Below are 20,289 nucleotides of genomic sequence, written 5' to 3' on the forward strand. Positions count from 1 at the left end.
AATGTTGTAAAAATTTGAATTTCAAACGATCACAAAAATTTGATTTGACTTTCTTATAGATATTTTTTGTTTGATAAAGGTAGATAATCTTATAAGGAATCTTGTATTACATTTTCATATCTTAGATTTAAAAAGAAAAATTTTTTACGAATTCTTAACTCAAAATAATTTGCTAATTTTCGTGATTTTTACATATTTTGTCAATTTTTGAACTTTAAATGCTAATTAAAAAAAACTGTGACTAAGGATTTTTAATATTTTTCAAATGTCATTTTAACAATATAGTAGGAGCTTTGTATTAAATTTTCAAGTATTTTTACTCAACAAATAATGTTTTATTGACATTCATAGAAAAAAAACTAATTAAATTGGAAACTGAAAGTGTCCGTAAACAGCTCAAAACAAATTGAAATATTTTGAACATTTTATCATGTATAAAAAATGGAAATATAAACAACCGGTGAAAATTTCATGTATCTATGGTCATTTACTTTAGAGTTACACCAAAAACCAAATTAAATTTTGTGAAAAATCAATTTTGCGTAAAAATTCCCGTTTTTCCTTAATTTTTCTTTAGTTTTTTTTGACGCTTTTGAAAATTATTGGGAATTTTAAGTTTTGACCTCCCCAATGCACCAACGATATTCACTTTCTGATCGAACAAGATACTGAAGTTGAAAATCGTAGCATTATTTCGACTACTTATCGTGTACACAGACACAAAAAAAAATAAAAAAATAAAAAAAAGAACACACATCATTGTAAAATCAATACATTCATCGTTCCACTCAGAATCTAAAATTGACACAATATGTAAAAATCACGAAAATTAGCAAATTATTTTGAGTTAATAATTCGTAAAAATTTTTCTTTTTAAAACTAAGATTTTAAAATGTAATACAAGATTCTTTATAGGACAATCTACCTTTATCAAAAAAAAAAATGTCTATATGAAACTCAAATTAAATTTTTATGAGCGTTTCAAATTCATATTTTTACAACATTCGATATTCACTCGATTTCTTACGTAACGATTTTCTTATTTTGTTGTAATTAAAAAACGAGAGACTGTAGAAACTTGAAAATTTCACTGAATGTTTATATTAGCATTTTCTATACACGATAAAAATTTGAAAATAATTTGACTCTTTTTGAGCTGTTTACGGACATTGTAAGTTATCAATTGTTTAAATTTTTTTTCTATAAATATCAATAAAATTGTATTTGTTTGGTAAAAATGCGTAAAAATTTAATGCAAGGCTCCTGATATATTGTTACAATAGCAATTGTAAAATATTAAAAATACATAGGCACACATTTTTTTTATAAGCATTTGAAGTTGAAATTTTGACAAAATTTATCAGATTTAAAATTGAATAATTATTTTGTAGTTAAAAATGTATAAAATGTTCAACTTTTATATCTAAGGATTGAAAATTTAATTAAGATTTATCGTAAATATTTAATTCTGTTACCAAAAATTCTAAGAAGTACATAAGCACAGTGACCCACTTGTAACCTACTGTACAGCAGAGCGACATCCACTTACTCACCTTTTTTTTTTAAATAGTTTTTAATAGTGGGACAAATTTTAAATATCAAGATAAACCCTATTAGTAAGAAATGGTATTTTCATTTTTCTGAAACTTAGGGTTTTGGGATTAATCGGTTTTCTCAAACGACTGATTCAAATGTATATTATTCAACGTATTGTTTGTGTGATTGATAGTTTTATTTTATTATATTTTGAATATTTTTTATCTATAAACAATTTTGAGTTTTTTTTTATTATTTAATTTTTTTTACTGTTTTTATATAGATCTCACTCCAAATGAAAAAGTGGACATTTCTATGACAGATTTTGTAAAGCCTGTTCCTGGATTTGGGAATCGTGATTATGATTATTCTCTTTGGTTAGCATGGTTTGTAATTATATTCTGGACACTAGTTTATGTTAGGACTATGCATTTCTGGAGAAAATTTGTTGAAGACATAAAAAACATTTGGCGTGAAGCTGAAGCACAGCATGAACATGCAGATTAAATTAATGTAAATATTTTCTATACAGTGTTATTGTTTTATTATTTTTTAAATTTCTCTTGCTGTATTTATGTTTTTTAGCAATAATAATATTATATGTGTAAATTATTTTAAGTAATTTGAAATTAAATGGTACTTTTTATCATATCAACTATCAAGTATTATTCATCTAGTTTGGGAACCATTTGATATCAGGGTATTTATAGTATCTTCCAAAATAGATACACTATAATGCTGTGCAGGGGATATATTTGTAACACATTTCTTATTGAACACTAAAACAGTATTAAGTGTTAACATCAAATATGGCAATGTATAATGAAATTATTTCTAAACATTTAAAAAATATTAGTCATTGTGCATTTTGTGGCAATAGTGCTAGTAGTAAATGTGCAGCATGCACATTGGTTGTGTATTGTTCAAAGGAACATCAAAAAGCTCATTGGAAACAACATAAAAATGAATGTTTATCTTATGAGGTAATTAAAAATTGTTAATATTTAAACACAAAATATATTGTATTTAATTATTTTTTTAGTTACAAATAGATTCTAATGTAGGTCGTCATCTGATAGCTAAACGTACTATTAATCCATTCGAAATTATAATTCAAGAAGAACCATTAGTTATAGGTCCTAAGTTTCCAACTTCAGAACCAATATGCATTAAATGTTTACAACGTTTGAAAAGATCAGAGTCTTTAGTTGAATCTTTGTGTGAAAAGTGTTTATGGCCCATTTGTGGTACAGGATGTGTAACATCAATCAATAAAAATATTCATGAAGGTGAATGTACAGTATTAGTGAAAGGATCTGAAAAAATCGCTAAAAATAATGATTATATGTATGATGCTTTAACCCCTTTAAAATGCCTATTATTGCAATTCACGGATAAAAACAAATGGAATCGTCTAATGGAATTAAAGTCTCACATGGAATATAGAGGCCCAGAATCAGAAGTATACGAGTAAGTAATGTACAAAATACCAGGTAATAAAAATTTTAATGTCCGTTGTTCATAATAACATAATATTACATTAATTAATATTAATTTAGGGAGATTAATTCAGTGTATAATTATTTAAAAAACAATTACTTGAGTGGAGAAGAATTTGAAACATCATCAGACCTTATACACACAATATGTGGTATTTTAGATGTAAATGCTTTAGATGTTCAAGTAGCCGGATTGGAGTTAACCGCTATATATCCTACAGTAAGCAAACTAGAACACAACTGTTTACCAAATACTGGTATATCATTTGATAAATGTGGACGTATTTATGTTTATGCTTCTCGTAAAATTACTAAGTAAGAACATTTAAATTTAAATTAAAACAACTAATATGAAATATTTATAAATATGAATTGATGACAGAGGTGAACATATAACTACTATGTACACTAATGCATTATGGGGAACCCGAGAAAGAAGAGCTCATCTTTTGTCAACAAAATATTTTAAATGCAAATGTAAAAGATGTTCTGATGCTACCGAACTGGGTACTAATTTTAGTACTATTGTGTGTAATGTGAGTTCTATATTTTAAGTCTACTTACTTATCAATACATTTTATAAATATATATAATGTAAATGTCTAATAAACATATTATTATGTATACTACTAAGTGACCGGATTACAATCGTAGAACTAAGGTTAAACCACCGAATTCGGATGGTAAAATCAGTGGGTTAGGCTTAATCGAGGTTTAAACTACAATTGTAAAACAGGCCCTAAGGGTGAATGCAATGTTTAATACATTTTGATATTTTATAGGTAAAAGGTTTTTGTAAAGGAAATCTTACTCCAATTCATCCTTTAGATGATTCCAGTGAATGGGAGTGTGATAGGTGTCCGAACACTGTTTCATCAGATAAAATTGATGCAATTTTAACCGAGTTAAATCACATTGTTGATAAAGCTCTTCAAGTATATATTATTGAGTTATATGTTACCTAGTACGAACAAAAATTATATTCCTATTTATTTTAGAATCCAAGTATAAATTCACTAGAAGATGCTTTTTCAAAACTGAAAACACGTATTCATTCGAACCATTACTTATGTTTTAATGTAAAGCATACATTAATACAGTTGTACGGTCATTCAATGGGTTACAAACATTCAATGCTAACTGACGATTTATTGAAAAGAAAATCAGGTATGGAAACTAGGAAAAAAAAATTACCTATTTAAAAAAATAAAATTGAATAAATATTATTTTGTAGAACTATGCAGAGATATGTTTTTTGTACTAAACATCATTGATCCATTATATATACGATTGAACATTTATACTTCAGTGATATTATATGAGCTTCATTTGGCATTGTTGGAATCAGCTGCGAGAATATCAGAAAATAAAGCTGAAAGTAAAGGAATGCGTGACGAAGCTAAAGTATTATTATCTAAAGCATTAGATATACTTAAAAATGAACCAGAAGGATCTCCAGGTTTTAAGTTACTTCAAGCTTACAAACCTAGTATCATTAAGTAGTAAAAAATTCAAAATAAATTATACTGATTATCTTATATTTAAATAGAACTATAATAAATTGTAGTAACAAAGTTAACTAATTATTGTCATTAGGAAAGAAAATCTGGGAAGGCCGATCATGACTGTTTGGCCATAATTTTATTTTTACATGATAATGGTGAATTAATACAAACATTAGTAAAAAATATAATTTAATCAAATTATTAAACTGCAAAGTAACTATAGATGTAGTCAAAGTTAGAAATCCCAAAACTTAATGGCCTAATACCTTGCCTATCCGTCACTGCCCACTGGTCATAATAATTGTAGTTGAGACTTAAGTATTATTACTTACTAGTTTTTAGTTATTACATAATATTTAATATTATTATATACATGTGGTACACACTATAAGTATGTCACATACGATAAATTTTTGTTAGATTTGGAATTCATTTTTATTCAATTGTGGTGTCAATAAAAATATATTAACAGTAATAATTATTGTATATTTTCAATTTTGTTTAATTATCCCACAAATTAGGTACCTAATATATATTATATAAGAATATAAGATAGGTAATATAATATATACCTGCTAAACTTCTTAACTAAACTACAAACCAAAAATGATAAGAATTTAAAATAAGTGAAGAATACCAATCTGACCCCCCCCCCTCTCCAGCGTTTTGAATAATTTTTTTTTATAGAAAACGTCCCTCTATTCACTATTGAGATTTCAGAATTAATATAGGTAAGTACTACCATTTATTATAAATACTAGTACTACGAATGCACAATAAACCACATGTACCCTACGAAAACGCCTGCAGTGTACTTAATATCTACTTCTCAGTTCTCTAGATAATAAAAGAAAGACGTCAAGCTTAAAATTTATTTTTATGAGTATTTTTATTACAATAAACCAATAAAACATCTACGACTTTTCTCGGTTTCTGCAGGCGAGCTAGTACCTAGTAAAGTGTAGCAACTAGTTGATACCTATAGCTTCTCGAAAATAAACGATTTTTTACCTGTAAAAACCAAGAATCCAATAATCCCTCCCCCCTACATCGACACAGTTTTGTCTTCAATCTGCATATATACCTTCAACTTTAATCTTATCTCATAGAATTATTAAATTAGAGTGAGCTAATTAGCCCAGAGCTATTCAAACTTTTTATTCCGTGTGCCTTCGTGTATTCGCAATATTTTGACGATTGCCAAATTATTAATGGCAAATAAAATAATGGTTATATATTATTGTTATATACCTATGTATGTAACTGTATAACTGTATTTTTTATTTATTTGATAATATTTATATTTATATAATACTATAATAGGTACCTACATTAAATTTGGTTTCCGATTCTTTGACGCGGCTCCCTTCACTCCCAGCTCTCAGGACGGCGGCGACGTTCAGTTTAAATACCCCTAAGTCTTCCCCAGAAGTCATCTTGGTCTAAAAAGGGAAATCTTTGATTCATACATACTTACGTACGACGTACCTATGTCTACTTACAAGGACGAAAACATAATTCTTCCCCTTATAAATAGTAGAACTCATTTTTTTATCTTGCAAAGTTCCAAAAAATATATCTATCTATATAATACCTATGCTTTTTGAGATTTCACCCACCGTACACTGTCCCCTTCAATGCAAAAATTATCTACGCCAAGGCTATACATCGATATTTTACCACAGCAACCCAACATGTAGTTGGGCGGAGAAAGCAACAGAACTATGCTGCATAATGATATGCTCACACATCATTATAATAAATAAAATAAAATTTAACAGTTTAATAAATAATGACCAGACTTTCTGTCGCACATAGAAATCGGTCAAATCCAATAAATTATAAAACCATTATAAACTTCAAAATGTCACTTTAGCATTTAGTTTTTCAAATATTTTAATTTTTTAAGTTAACAACCTATATGGCTTCTCTAACTTATATCTTTTAATTATCTTATATAGTCTTGTCCATAGCTCCATGTGACCATGTCTATCCAAACGCCCCCTGCCCCCTGAACACAATATACAATTCTCAACGTCCCACTATAGTCACTAGAAAATATAGGTATCATTCCACCTCCCCAAATAAAAACCACTTAAATGTTCCTGATCAAATTTCTTTTCAACCACTATTTATTTTTTGTTATGTTTTGAGTTTTCCCGATATATTTATTATAATCGATGGCGGCGAGATAAAAATAACCTGAGGGGCAGTGCTATAAAGATTTCACACTTATAATAAACCTTCCAGTACCGCAGTGCGTATTATGAAGAACCTTTTATTAAATTTTCAAGTATTTTGATAAAACAAATAATTTAAAAAAAAAATTATAAAAATTGAATAATGAAAATTATTTATGCCCACAAATATTTTAAAAATCTAATGGTGTATAGAAAATGCTCATAAAACATTCGATAAAAAAATCATTTATCTACGGTTACCAATTTCTTTCCGAGTTTTTTTAGTTTCACGTTTATGAAAATGACTGGGAATTTTCAATTTTAACCTCTCAAAAGTACCAAATATTGATAAACTTTCTACCAAAAATAAATATACTATAAAGTTGAAAATCAAATCATTATTACGACTACCTACTATACCTACTATATAACCTATCCTATACCTACTCGTCTTGGATACAGACACACACCAACACATAAAAAAAACGAATTGTAAAATAAAAAAAACATTTCCTCGCTCCACTAGTCTGCAGCTTAGAAATCAGAAGGTAAAGAGAAGCTTGTATCGACACAGGCACACAGCTATCCTTGGTAGGCTGCACTCTGAAATTGCATAAAAAATATGTATTTGAAAAAATGGTGTTAAAGTAATAGTATACTTGGGAATTCCAAAAATAATTAAAAATATATTAATTGAATTATTGTTAATGGCGTAGGAGCCGGTGCATTTTTTTAGTACAAAAACATGACTTACAGGAAAAACTCTCACGCCCTGTAGAATAGTCAGATTTCGATATTTTTTTTAAATTTAAAAGGAGAACATTTTGCAGGTAGGATTAATTCTGCTCAATTTTAAAAAATTATAATTATAGAAGCTAGAATATACATTTGAACAGTCCTGTAAAGTATTTAAGTAAAATTATTTGAGTAAAAGTATTCAAATACTTTTTTTAAGTATTGAATAACTTTTTAAATACTTTCAGCATGAAGTATTTTGAATGGTATTTTAAATAGGTACTTTTTTTTGTATTAAATACTTTTTGGTATTGAATACTTTGGTTTTTTATTTTGAACATTTTATTTTTATTCGAAATAATTGGTTGTAAAAATATTATTGTCAACTACAATAATGGAATAATAATTTTATTTAATATTCTGTATTTCTGTGTTAGCCGAAGCCCAAAGGTTTGTGAAAACCAGATTTCTAAAAAAAAGTTATTGAATATTGAATAACAATATTCCCTTTAAAACTATTAGATAACTATTAGATTACCTACTAGCTATGTGTTTATATTACGATAATTAGAAACCCACTTTAAAAACCAAAAGTATTTGAAAAGTATTCCAAATACTTTTTCAAAGTATTTGAGTAGTATTTGAAATACTTTACAATTAAAGTATTTGAGTAGTATCTTAAATACTTAAGAAAAAATGTATTTGAGTATTTACTCAAGTACTTTTTAAAAGTATTCTTTACAGGACTGCATTTGAATAATGCACAAATGCACAATATTTGTTCTTTTTCAAACGTATTTTTTTACCACTTTTAAAGTAAAATTAAAATTCGACCTATGATCTGATCTGAAAAATGTTTTCTCCTATTAAATAAAAAAAACTAATGAAGTCCGACTATTCTAATATGCAGATTAGAGTTTTTCCAGTGAAGTCCTTTTCATTGATATAATACGCATTATGAACCCCCCTCCCCAAATAGGTAGGTATCGAACTATAGATTAGTTGAAAAGTATTTAAGGTAGTACCTAACTAAAAAAAAAAAATATAATTTTCAAATTTTATAGGATCTTGGAAAATTGGAAAAACCGGCACCGACACCCTTAGGCCTTAACATATTATTATTATTTTGACATTTTAATAGCGGGGGTCGGGGAAGTCCTGTGGACCATGGATTAGTTAATAGGTGTCTGGTGTATCGTGTATGTATTGTTGCCTGTTGGGTCACGGGTTATAGACTACCTAATAGACTAGGTATACTATTAGTTTTCTAACAAATAACATTATTACATTTATAAGTTCTAACTAATAAATATTAAATACATTCTTATGATTTATGAATGTATTTAGGTACTTATAAGATATTTGTGGACGTATAGGTAACATAAATAAATTATATAGGTACCTACCTATGACCATAGACATTATTAACCAATATAAATATATTAAATCTTTTATTACTTAGTACTTAGTAGGTACTTATAAATAAAACATATTCACAATGTTTTACATTTTATAATCTGAATTCTTGGTTTTTATTATGGTCTTAAGATCTTAGATTTTTACTTTTTACATCGTGCTTGTAAAAATTAGTTTTTAATGAAGTTTTTATAAAAAAAATCATGGAATGATCACATAAGTCCATGGAACATGAAACTAATCGATACTACTATCGACTCCAAGGTATTGCGCGTGCGCATTGTTGCATATTTTGTAATTTTTTATTTTCATACCGTCCATCGCCTGTGTCCTGTGATCCTGTGTTCCGTTCTGTATATGTGTACGTGCTTGTGTGTGTGTTTTGTTTACAAATTACAATATACATTTTTTTTATTATTATTAAATGCATACAAGATCAGTGATCACCTGCTCCGTCGAGTTCATACCTACACTTATATTTTTCAAGTTTCGAAATTAATTACTCGTTTCGCAATTTGCAGTACGATTGTAATTCCCTAAGCCCTGTAAAATGCGTCTGGTGCCCTTTTCAGATATGACGTCGTTGGTCCCCGTGCGTTGAAATAAAAAACGGTTGGAGTTGATCAGATGCATCCAGTAGTTGATTACGCCTACGACGCTTAACATGCAGGTATATCGATGATTATTGTATAATAAAATACTGTAATGGAATTTATTTTCTCAAATACCTATAAATTGCCATAATATCAATGCCTACCTATCAACGCAACAATGCTATTGAAGTATGCCCCTTAAATGTTGACTCTCAGGCAGTCAAGTGCCTGGTTTTGTACTGTTCCAGAACATTTTCATTACCAAACAAATTAATTTTGAAAACTAATTGAAACCGTTCATCTAAAGTGATGAGTGTTACCTAATGGGTTTTTACAAAAATTTTCATAACAACTTTACATCTTCTCAATGGGACCGATAGAAACGGTATTTTTCAATATTTTTATGTAATGCTTGAATTTTTGTATTATCTATACTAGATTGCACTTATGTACAAATTATACCTAGTTTAAAAATGTTAATAATAATAATAATATGTATATTATTCCATTTATATTATGTATTTGTAATTATATATTAACTATTGAGCTTACCTATTATACTGTTTTTAATGAGGGTGACTAAATGTTTTATACATTTATTGGAAATATAATTTAATAGCTAGATGATTTATACTAGGTTTTGAACATAATTTTTTATCAGGATGTTATATTACAATATTATAAAGATTATTACAAGTTATATTACCTATTTATTCTTTAAGTACATTATAAATTTGTTTATAATGTGACTACTTAGTGTCTCAGTACTGTCTAGTCTGCAATGAAATTCAATAGATACAAATATTTTCTGTGTATCATAAAATGCATTTAAGTACTGATAAAAAATATGTAGCAAGTTTTCTATAAATACCAGTCTTAAACTATTATCATCAATATAAGACATTTAAAATGTTAGATCAGGCTGGACATTTATCTGTTCTTATTATCTTATATTACCTTTATCATATTATAATTCTTACCTAAATACCTAGGCATATTTTTAATTTTAATTTTAATATATTTTGTGTTGTAGAGCACTGCGAAAGGTCCTAGATCTTACATGAAGTCATATGGTCGTGCAAAGTACTCGAATAATCCGAATAGTGTTGTACAAACAGCCATAAATTTTGACAAGCTACTGTGTGAAAACACTAATAGGCCTACAGCAGCCAAATCTTCAGGTACTGTTGGCAAATGGGGTGTTACTTCATTTACTTCCATTAGAAGTACTAATTTTGTCACAGGTAATACAAATACAGGTAATACTATAAATTCAATTTGGTTTAAAATAATAATAATAATAATAAACATTTTTAATTAAATAGTTTTTATTTTTTAAGGAAAACCTGAAGAAACTTCAGGATCTCGATTTAGTGTAGGAAAGAAAAGGCAACACCAAGAAGCTAGTCCTGCACCTAAAATTGCTATACCAGAACCTACCGTGAATGTAGTAAGACCTAAGAAATTTTTTAAAAGTCGCAATGCTGATTCTAATAGATCTGACCGAAAATATGGTGGATCAGAAGTGACCAAGAAAACTAAAACACTTATTCAGAAAACTCTAGAATCTTCTCCTGAAAAAGAAGACAGAGTTCCGGAAGCAAAAGAATTGTCTTTTACATCATTAACACCGACTAAAGACCCGAGTAAACCACCTATCGTTCTTCGAATATTTAAGGGTAAATCACAATTAGTGAATGAGCCTAATTCTATTCAAAAACCTCTACAAGCAATTGAAGTACCAGAAAGTAATGATCAAATTACTCCTACCATAACTACAAGAAGTCTTCGGAGACGAAACCCTCAAACTACATATACCGAGCCAGAAACTGAAGAATCTCCTCCTATTATTGATATTCCTAAGAAGAGACGTCAAGATAGGGCTAAATTCACGGTTCCCACTTTAAAAATTAATATATCTAAACATACTGTTATTAATCAGGATGATGATGAATTGAAATATGAGATAAATGAGAAAGAAACAACTAACATGAATATTGATAAATCTAAAATAGAACAATTAGAAAATGACCGAAATAAGTTGTTGGCTGTATTAGAGGGTAGTGATGATTCTTTATCTAGCCCTAAAATGGATATTCCAGTAGATAATGAAGAAGAAAAACCTGATGCGACTGATGATTTACTAAAACAGCTTGAAGTACACTTCAAGCCTGATAAAGAACCTGCTAGCAAGAAAATTGAGGAAAGAAAAGAAGATATTAAGATTCAGTCAGAAATTTCTTCTTCAAAACATCGAGGAGTCTTTGTAGAAACTGAACCAATCAAGATTGATGATGACGTAACTGAAAAAATGGCAGTAGACCCCCCTGAAACACCTGAAACTATAATACCAGCAAAGAAAAGTATTTTTAAATCTAGGAATGAGAGAAATAAGAAAGGTATGTTTCTTTATAAACATTCATGGGTTGATAAAGATAAAAAAATTGAAGAAGAAAAGAAAGAAGAATCTATTCCAAATACAAGTCCTGGTAGTTTCGAACAAAAACCTTTACTGAGAATTACAAAAACAACTGATGTATTTGATGATGATTTTGATTCAGTTACAAGTCTTAAATGTGACAAGAAAGAAAAAGGAGTAAGTTATTAATATACAGAATAATTTTTTTAATGCAAGACATTCTTTATTATTTTGATAACTTAACATTTTTGAAAACATTTTTCTTACAAAATAATATCTCAGTATTTCAAAGTATAATATTTTTCACAGTACCTATTTTGATGCATAAAAATCTAATTTTGAAAGATTAGTTTTTTAGTTATATTTTGTAAGTTATGCTCCGCTCATCAAAACTTACTTAAAAATAGAGGCCAGAATTATCTGAATTAAGTAAAAACTGTATAATATAATTCAAAAAAATAAAAACTTAGAAAAGTTTGATTTTTTAGAAAATATTGTTTTAAAATATATATAAAAAAGTATATTAAAAAATGTTTATAGTTTTTGAAATAATGCGTTTAAAAAATCATTCTATATATGTTTTTAAATGTAGTAATAGTTTTAGAATTTTCTCAAAGCAAGGCACATGTTGATTTTATATTAATATTCTTTGTTACTGAACACGATTTTGGGCAGAATAGATTCTCTTCATATTTTCAACTATTGAACCTAATATATATACAGCAAAAAAATAATGCTTAAGTATATTTATAATACTAAAATTATTCAACAATAATGATACTAAAAAGTTAAAATTATGAGTTAATTGTTTGAATTACCTACAAGTTATTTATTATTTTATTGGTTTTAAAGTATTGTATGTTGCACAGAAAAGCATAAATTAGATATTGACCTTAGATAATTTCCTGTAAAATACGCTAATTTTTACAAGTCTCATTCTTTTGACAATGTTCGACATAACCTGTATAATACAATTTCATGCTGTATACGCTATTTTTAACTGATCCCTAGGAGAGCATCTTAAACGGGTTTTACTGTATATTATAATATTTTGTTGGTTGTATCATAGGTACTTTCTATCTAAATTATTAAATCTTAGTATTTTTATTTTAAAATCTCAAATTAAATTTTTTTTTTAGTATTATACTGTAGTCCGAAATGTTAAAAAAGCTCACCAAATTCAAGAGTCTGGAGAATTTCAAGAGTTTAATGATGATGTTGAGTATATTTTAGATGCTCTACAACCAAACAACCCAATTGGAACTAGGTATTAATATTGATTATAAATACTAGTATTTATAATCAATGGTATTAGTTATTACCTTGTTATATTTAATGAATAAACAATTAACAAAGTGTCTTATTTTTTTAGATGTCTGTCTGCAATAACATTGGCCACTAAATGTATGACTCCAGCTTTTAGGATGCATGTTAAAGCACATGGAACAGTTGCTAAAATATTTCGTGCATTACAAGATGCTACCAAAGATCAAGTATTTATAGTGAATATTATTTATTTAGTTAAATAATTTTAAGTAACATTGTCCTATTATCTTCTAGAGCTTAGGAATGTGTACAGCTACTGTTATGTTTGTTCTAAGTCAAGATCGTTTGAATATGGATTTAGACCGTGATTGTCTTGAACTTATGTTAAATTTATTAGAAAATGATACGAGTCATGATCAAGCTCTTGACGATTGTGGTCTTACCGATCATCAATTACAAAAGACCCGTGAACGAGTTATACAATTATGTTCAGAGATTAAATCTCAAGGAGCCGCTAAATACTTAAACACAGATAACATCACTGTAGGACAATTGGCTATGGAGACTCTGTTAAGTCTTACTAGTGTTCGAGCTGGTGAGTGGTTTAAAGAAGAAATGCGACAGCTTGGAGGTCTTGATCACATTGTACGTACAGTTGTACAATGTTGTAACCATGTTGATTCAATGACTAATGTGTGGTCCCCAACATTACTTGATCGTATTAAAAAGGTGGATCGTTGTTTAAGGATACTTGAAAATGTAAGATATAAGTTAGTTATTTATAAGTAAGTTTTATTCCATAAATTAGTTATTATCTATTTTATTTCATTATTTAGGTGACAATGCAAAATGAAGAAAATAACGCTTATTTATTAGATTTTGAAAATGGAATTTTGATTGACACATTAGTTAGATTGTTTAAAGTATGTGATTATGAGATACCGTTATATCCAAGTTATAATGGAAACGACAAAGACTCAATAAGTGCAGTATTACGAGAGTGTCTTACAGCCAATTTAAAAGTGCTTATAAATTTGTCACATGACTCTAATCGAATAAGTAAGTTTTATTATAAGTAATATTATATACATGTTTGTGAGCTTAAAATAAAAAATGTATACTGATGTATTGTTTCCTACTAACTAGCTCATGGCTCAAAAATTGGACAAAAAGATGGAGTTATTGATACAACTTTACATATTTTTCTTAAAGTTCCAGAATATGTTCCTCATGATGAAAAGTTTGACATAATGTTTTCAGTAATTATAAGACATAATACATATTAAATAATAAATATATTTCTAGTTCATCATAAAATTTTTAAAAATTATTATTTTCTGTAGACCTTAACATTGCTGATTAATCTCGTTGAGGTCAATGTGGAAAATAGGAAACTTATAGCAGAAGCTAAAGCTCCTGATACTAGTGATATTCTTCATGACTGTATGTTAAATTGATAAAAATTTAATTTTAAAATATAACTTAACATGTTAAAATTGTGTTTGTAGCAAATAAATCACTTGCAATCGAAGCACTAGTGAAAATGTTCTTCCAACAAGAAGAATTGGCAAAGACTGAGGAAAAAAAGACTGATGAAATATTGGATGGTGAGAACAAACAGACAGAAAAACCAGCTAAAGATGCTCCATTAAAAGCACATACACAATATATTGAGGAGACTATTGCATTACGTAAGTATAATATAAATTATTATAAAGTTTTTTAAACTATTCGGCAGAAATTTGTAGGTAATTATATATACATATTATTATGTATCAAAATACTCTGAAAATTATTTAAATTAAGGGACCTGCAAGTGACCTGTTTTTTTGCTCAAAAACATGCCAATTCAGGAAAAACTCTCACGCCTCGTAGACTGATCTGATTTCGATAATTTATTTTTATTAAAGCAAAACACTTCTTACAGGACGCATTGGACTTGGATTTTAAAAATTCTTTGTCTAAACCATATAATACGATTTTGAATATGACCAATTTTCAATAGATTTTGTTATTTTTATTATATTTGTTTTAAGCAACAAAATTAAAAATCGAAGTCCAATGCGCCCTGTAGAAAATTATCCCCTTTCTAAGGAAAAAAATTAATCAAATCAGACCTCTCTACGATGCGTGAGAGTTTTTCCCATAAAGTGTGTTTTGAGCAAAAAACCACGCATTTTATTTTTGGTCAGCGATGCCATTGACATGTGCTGACATGCAGTGTGTGCGTAGATAGCCTAGTACCCTAATGCAATCACACTCATACTAATCATCATTGACGACTAACACAATGGGAGGCCGCAACGAAATTGCATATTGCCTAAATATTGCCCCTTATTAAAGACACACGAGCAGGCCCCTTAAGAATATGTATGAAAAATATGTCATCAGTCAAACAAATAAAAACATAAATCATGAAAATTATAAAAAATACTAGCTGATCCCGTAATTTTGTTGCCCGTTAAATGTACCAACTCTATTTGACTCAAACTTTTTTCAATTCATTATTTAATATTTGGTGCATGGAGTTCAAAATGTATCTTAACTTTTCCGTTTCCCGGAATAAAAATTCTGATTCACAGAAGTATATTATCAGGTAGGCAATCTACCTACGAAAGATCGTGGACCCCGTGCTGTTTGTACGTAGGTGTATGATTTAACTTTAAAGTATCAAAGTTATACCAAGTTTGTAGTATTCTACCTATGGTGGATTAATATAATCAATTAATACAAAATCCTAACCTAACACAACTACTATATCAGATGAATAAAAAAAAAACCAAATTTAACCATTCTTAAATTAGTCTGTTTTCTTCCCAGAGGTTTTATCTACATACAAACATTAATTTATATAGTATATATAACAGTGCCCTATTGGCACACGTATCTCACACAGCCCAGTGATATATATCAAAATTGGTCGAGTATTTCGGAATATGTATAGATTGTAATATAGATAAATTGTCGAGTTTTATTTCTCAGAACAATTCATACCTACACGCTGCTGACGATAAAACACACACAAAAGATAAAAGATCAGGTTACAGGTAGCTGGAAACCTACTATTGTGGTCGGTTACGGGAATATCCGAAATACACCATGCAAATTCAAATTTAATATTAAATAATTAATTCCAAACATTTTCATACTCACTCACCTTTTAAAATTTCTCTGGACTTCCACAAATAATTTAAAACCAAAATGAGCTAAATCGGTCCAGCCGTTCTCGAGTTTTAGCGAGACTAATAAACATCATTAGATTTTTATATAAATAGATAATTATTTTTTCAAAAATGTTTTTGCAATGGCATCAAATTGAAGTAAAAAAAAATATTTTCAATTGAAATAAATCTTTAAAATAATGAAATAATGAATGTGGACATTTGGATCACCTTGTATTTTTCAAATGATTTTTGTTAAGTTTCAATGTGAGTACTTCACACTGCAGTAGGTTTTCAACATTACTTGATTATAATCTAAATATCAAAGCCTTAATAGGCTTGAAATAGGAATCAAGTAACTCTATTTTTCACAATATTTTATTAATAGCAATATTTATATTTCAATATCGATTATTATTTATTACAATTAGTCATAAGATTGATGTATTGAATTATTTATGTATCAAAGCAAATTGAGTTATAATTTATATAATATTATAATTAAATTAACTCATGCACAATAACAAATTATTAGAAATGTGTTACACAATTATTGTTTCCTTTGGTTATTAAATAAACATTTTATGTTATTCACTGTTATTACATAGTTAAAGTATGGATAAAATAATTATTAAGAGGACGCCACACTCGCATGTGTTGTCTCCGTCTTACACACGCACGACATAGGCAAAACACGTTTACACAGTCTGAGTAAAGCTCGCCTAATTTTGGTTCTAGAGACTCCAGTGTTTCTCAACCTTTTTACTGTGGCGACCCCCTTTTTGAATTTCAATCGTTTTAGCGAGCCGCTAACTTCTCCAACGTTAGACTTATTGATACTTGTGTATTAGTAATGTATATTTCAAAGTTCTGTTAGGTTAGATTATTAATTAGCAACTATGTAATCAATTTCATGATATAGAGAACTATAATTTTTCTAATTGCTTTTTATAATTTATAGTCGTTGAAAAGGCAGGTCAAAATATGCAACACACAATGATTGCATCATTTATTGCAATTTTACTTGGTTATATTACAATGGATAACAAGGTAATTAATTACGTTTTTAACATTTACTGTAAAATAACCGTGTACATTTATTTTAGGAATACCTAGAATTTGTTGGTAAGCATTTACCAGATGGTCGGTTTACGGCTATGTTGGCAGTTTTGGATAAATATTTAAATTTCATGAAGCTTACTGCTGCTGTAAGTTTATATGCACAATTCATACCTAATTCATATTTTTATGTACTTAAAATTAAATACAACTTATTGATCCATATGTTATTATAATTTAGCCTGGCACCAGAGGAATAAAATCTGTTGAAATGATTATAAAACATTTGACAAAATGTGAAAAACTACAAGCTGATGCTTCTGGTCTACCTGGCACATCAGCATAACCAACTGGATTGGTTATGCTCTATAGGACCAAGAATAGCATAATTTAATGTTTTAATATTTTTACTTATGAAACTTATCCTTTTATTTGCATATAAATGTATTGATTTTGTAATTTATTTGACTGTAAAGTATTATGTCTTTGTTGTAACAATAACAGAGTAATACAATCTTTTCCTATTCTTTACGACTTCTTTTTTGTCGTGACATTTTTATGTTTTTAATTTTTAATTATCTCAATGAAAACAAATTTAATCCGTCTGTTATACCTAAGTAAATTTTGTAAGTTGTGTTCTTAATTAATTTTTATGTTTGGTTCTTGATTTTAGTGTTATAATACCATAGGAAGTAATAATGCCTTTTTAAAATTATTATTAAATTCATAATATAAAACAATACACGTTGTACTATCATGATCCTATTGTTTATTTTATTGTAATTAATAATTATCATTTAAAAATGTTATGTTCAATATTATAATAATTGGTATTTACTAAATAAATAGCCTTTTTTAATTCTTCATAAATTAATAATATATTAAGCACATTTATAGTTTAAAACAGTGATTCCTAACATCTATTGTTAAATATGCCAAGTTTATTTATTTTAAACATTCAAATTATTAAAATAGAGTAGATTCATTAGAAAAATGTATGAAGTACATTAATTTATCTAGGCACCACTCTTCGCTCTGCTCTCCTATCTAAGTTGAATACTACTGAATAATTCAAATATTGAGAATCTCCTGGATTTTAACTTTTTTAATTATTATTTTTTATAAAAAAGTTGATAACAATTATTTATTTTTCATTTTGATTGTAAAGTAAGAAAACATTCAATCTACACATATGTTGTACAATACTAGGAATAAAAGTCTGCTTCAGTAATTTGACGAAAAATTAGGAGTCTGTAGGTACAATTAGGAAAGTTAGAATATTTAACACTTTATTTTTAAAAAGAATACCATTATTGTTTGTACGGAATATCATGTTTATTTAACAAATTTATTAACAATTCAGCATAGAACTAACAATGCTTTCGAAACAATAAGTTTTCCCATTTTGTCGAAAGGAACATCCCAGAATTTGAAAATTACTAACAACAATTTGTCAAGAAGTTAGAACGGATAGAAGAAGAATGGCATTGGCCAGAGTAGGAGACTAATCGGAAAAAACAAAATCTAGTTAAAAAATGAAGAAATCTATTATATTTGAATAAATAAATTTTAATTTTTAATTTTATTTAATCAAACATTCAAAATATTTGTAAAATTATTATATATATATAACATGTATCTGTATATTTTGTATTATTATTATTATATTAAGTAAATAGTAATAATTATTGATTATAATTTATTATCGATATTATATTTTATATATTTTTTTAATAATTTTTTCAGTGACTTCCAGGGATTTTTTTCAGGTGTATTTTAATTTTTTACTTCAAGAATTTTTTGAGATGAGAGAGCTATAACTAATAGGTTTGGCTGTATTGAGACCTTTGAGTACAGTAGGACTTGTCTAGTAGGTGCTTTAGAAGGATGTCAATGCACTATTTGTTTTCTCTTATTGACCCACCACCCACACGCACGCTACATATAGCAAATTTATATTTAGCAGAATAAGTCATAAATCTTTAATATTACAGTGAATTTACCTATATTATCAAACTAAATTTAAAGACAAGACAACTATTTATATATTTATAATACATTTTTGAGTAGGAAGACATTTAAAAATTCATAACAATTTAAATATCCTAAAAAAGCCTACCTACTTTCAAACAAATAATTTAACTTAGTTAAATTAACTCTAGTATTAATGCTGAACGCAAATTTGCCATATTTGAGGGGAGAAACCTATAGTATGCTGACAATAAATATTGCCTGACATCTTGGCTATTCTAAGTTCCTTAAACATTGGTATTTTAGACCATTATACTACATATTGTTGCACTGTACAACATAGTTTTTAAGTTTTAACATGCTTCTTACTTTCTTAGTATGTTCGATTGATCTATTTGAATTTTATTTTAACTGGACATTTTTGCATTAGGTATCCCATAGTTGAATTCTAAGACTAGGTATTTATGTTATTGCTGTTTTTTTTTTTGCTTTTTGAGAGGTTGGGTCTAACTCTTATAGTTTTACATTTGGATTGTGTGTATAGATACGCAGCGCCCAAGTAACAATTTAAAAAACGGTCAAGGGTAAAGCCCAGAGGCTAAGGGTTCCTACATCACTGGATTTTCCTTTTGGAATTTGAATTTTATTTAAAGAAACTGCTGGAGTATCGCTGAGTCTTTGTTTAGAGTAAACATTGGATGATTTGGATGGACTTCTTTGACTAGGTACTTAGTTACCTACTTACTTTCGTTGATTTTAAAACACCGTTTGTATTTCATAATGCAAGCAGTGCTCGACTTGGGGGGGGGACGGAGTACCCCAACTAATTTTTCAGAAATTTTAGCGTACCCCTACTCTTATTTTGAAGGAGGCACGGCACGGGACGCTGCATCATTCTGCATTTTATCAAAATGCCACGTGATCAAATCATAATTTTCTTACATAGATT

At 28.1% G+C, this 20,289-nt stretch overlaps 3 protein-coding genes across 6 annotated transcripts in view; all 3 read left to right on the forward strand.

Annotated features, from left to right (window-relative positions):
• Txndc15 (thioredoxin domain containing 15) overlaps positions 1–2,191 on the forward strand; it is a 10,018-nt gene extending 7,827 nt beyond the window's left edge. Inside the window, 1 exon segment of the mRNA NM_001163181.1 lies at positions 1,820–2,191. Coding sequence (NP_001156653.1) covers positions 1,820–2,043 — 224 coding nt within the window. The 3' untranslated portion in view covers positions 2,044–2,191.
• A 46-nt stretch (positions 2,192–2,237) lies between these two features.
• Positions 2,238–5,018, forward strand: LOC100160618 (SET domain-containing protein SmydA-8). Its single transcript, XM_001950046.5, has 7 exons — positions 2,238–2,519; positions 2,579–3,006; positions 3,096–3,350; positions 3,418–3,571; positions 3,818–3,970; positions 4,034–4,202; positions 4,270–5,018. The coding sequence occupies exons 1-7, from the start codon at positions 2,346–2,348 to the stop codon at positions 4,536–4,538; spliced, it is 1,602 nt and encodes a 533-aa protein (XP_001950081.1). The 5' UTR covers positions 2,238–2,345; the 3' UTR covers positions 4,539–5,018.
• A 4,161-nt stretch (positions 5,019–9,179) lies between these two features.
• Positions 9,180–18,211, forward strand: LOC100162650 (protein wings apart-like). 4 transcript variants are annotated; one of them, XM_029490952.1, is made up of 14 exons: positions 9,180–9,541; positions 9,681–9,849; positions 10,498–10,723; positions 10,805–12,060; positions 13,023–13,150; positions 13,256–13,376; positions 13,444–13,908; positions 13,986–14,208; positions 14,296–14,408; positions 14,493–14,592; positions 14,658–14,840; positions 17,272–17,360; positions 17,417–17,518; positions 17,611–18,211. In XM_029490952.1, the coding sequence occupies exons 2-14, from the start codon at positions 9,832–9,834 to the stop codon at positions 17,713–17,715; spliced, it is 3,129 nt and encodes a 1,042-aa protein (XP_029346812.1). In that variant the 5' UTR covers positions 9,180–9,541; positions 9,681–9,831; the 3' UTR covers positions 17,716–18,211. The 4 variants fall into 4 exon arrangements, with proteins under 4 accessions (XP_029346812.1, XP_029346813.1, XP_001950055.2 ...); XM_029490953.1 differs by having other exon boundaries at positions 10,498–10,708; positions 17,611–18,129; XM_001950020.5 differs by lacking the exon at positions 9,681–9,849 and having other exon boundaries at positions 17,611–18,129.
• Positions 18,212–20,289: the final 2,078 nt, after the last annotated feature.

The sequence above is a fragment of the Acyrthosiphon pisum genome, chromosome A2 (assembly GCF_005508785.2).
Source record: "Acyrthosiphon pisum isolate AL4f chromosome A2, pea_aphid_22Mar2018_4r6ur, whole genome shotgun sequence".
In the NCBI taxonomy this organism is placed as follows: domain Eukaryota; kingdom Metazoa; phylum Arthropoda; class Insecta; order Hemiptera; family Aphididae; genus Acyrthosiphon; species Acyrthosiphon pisum.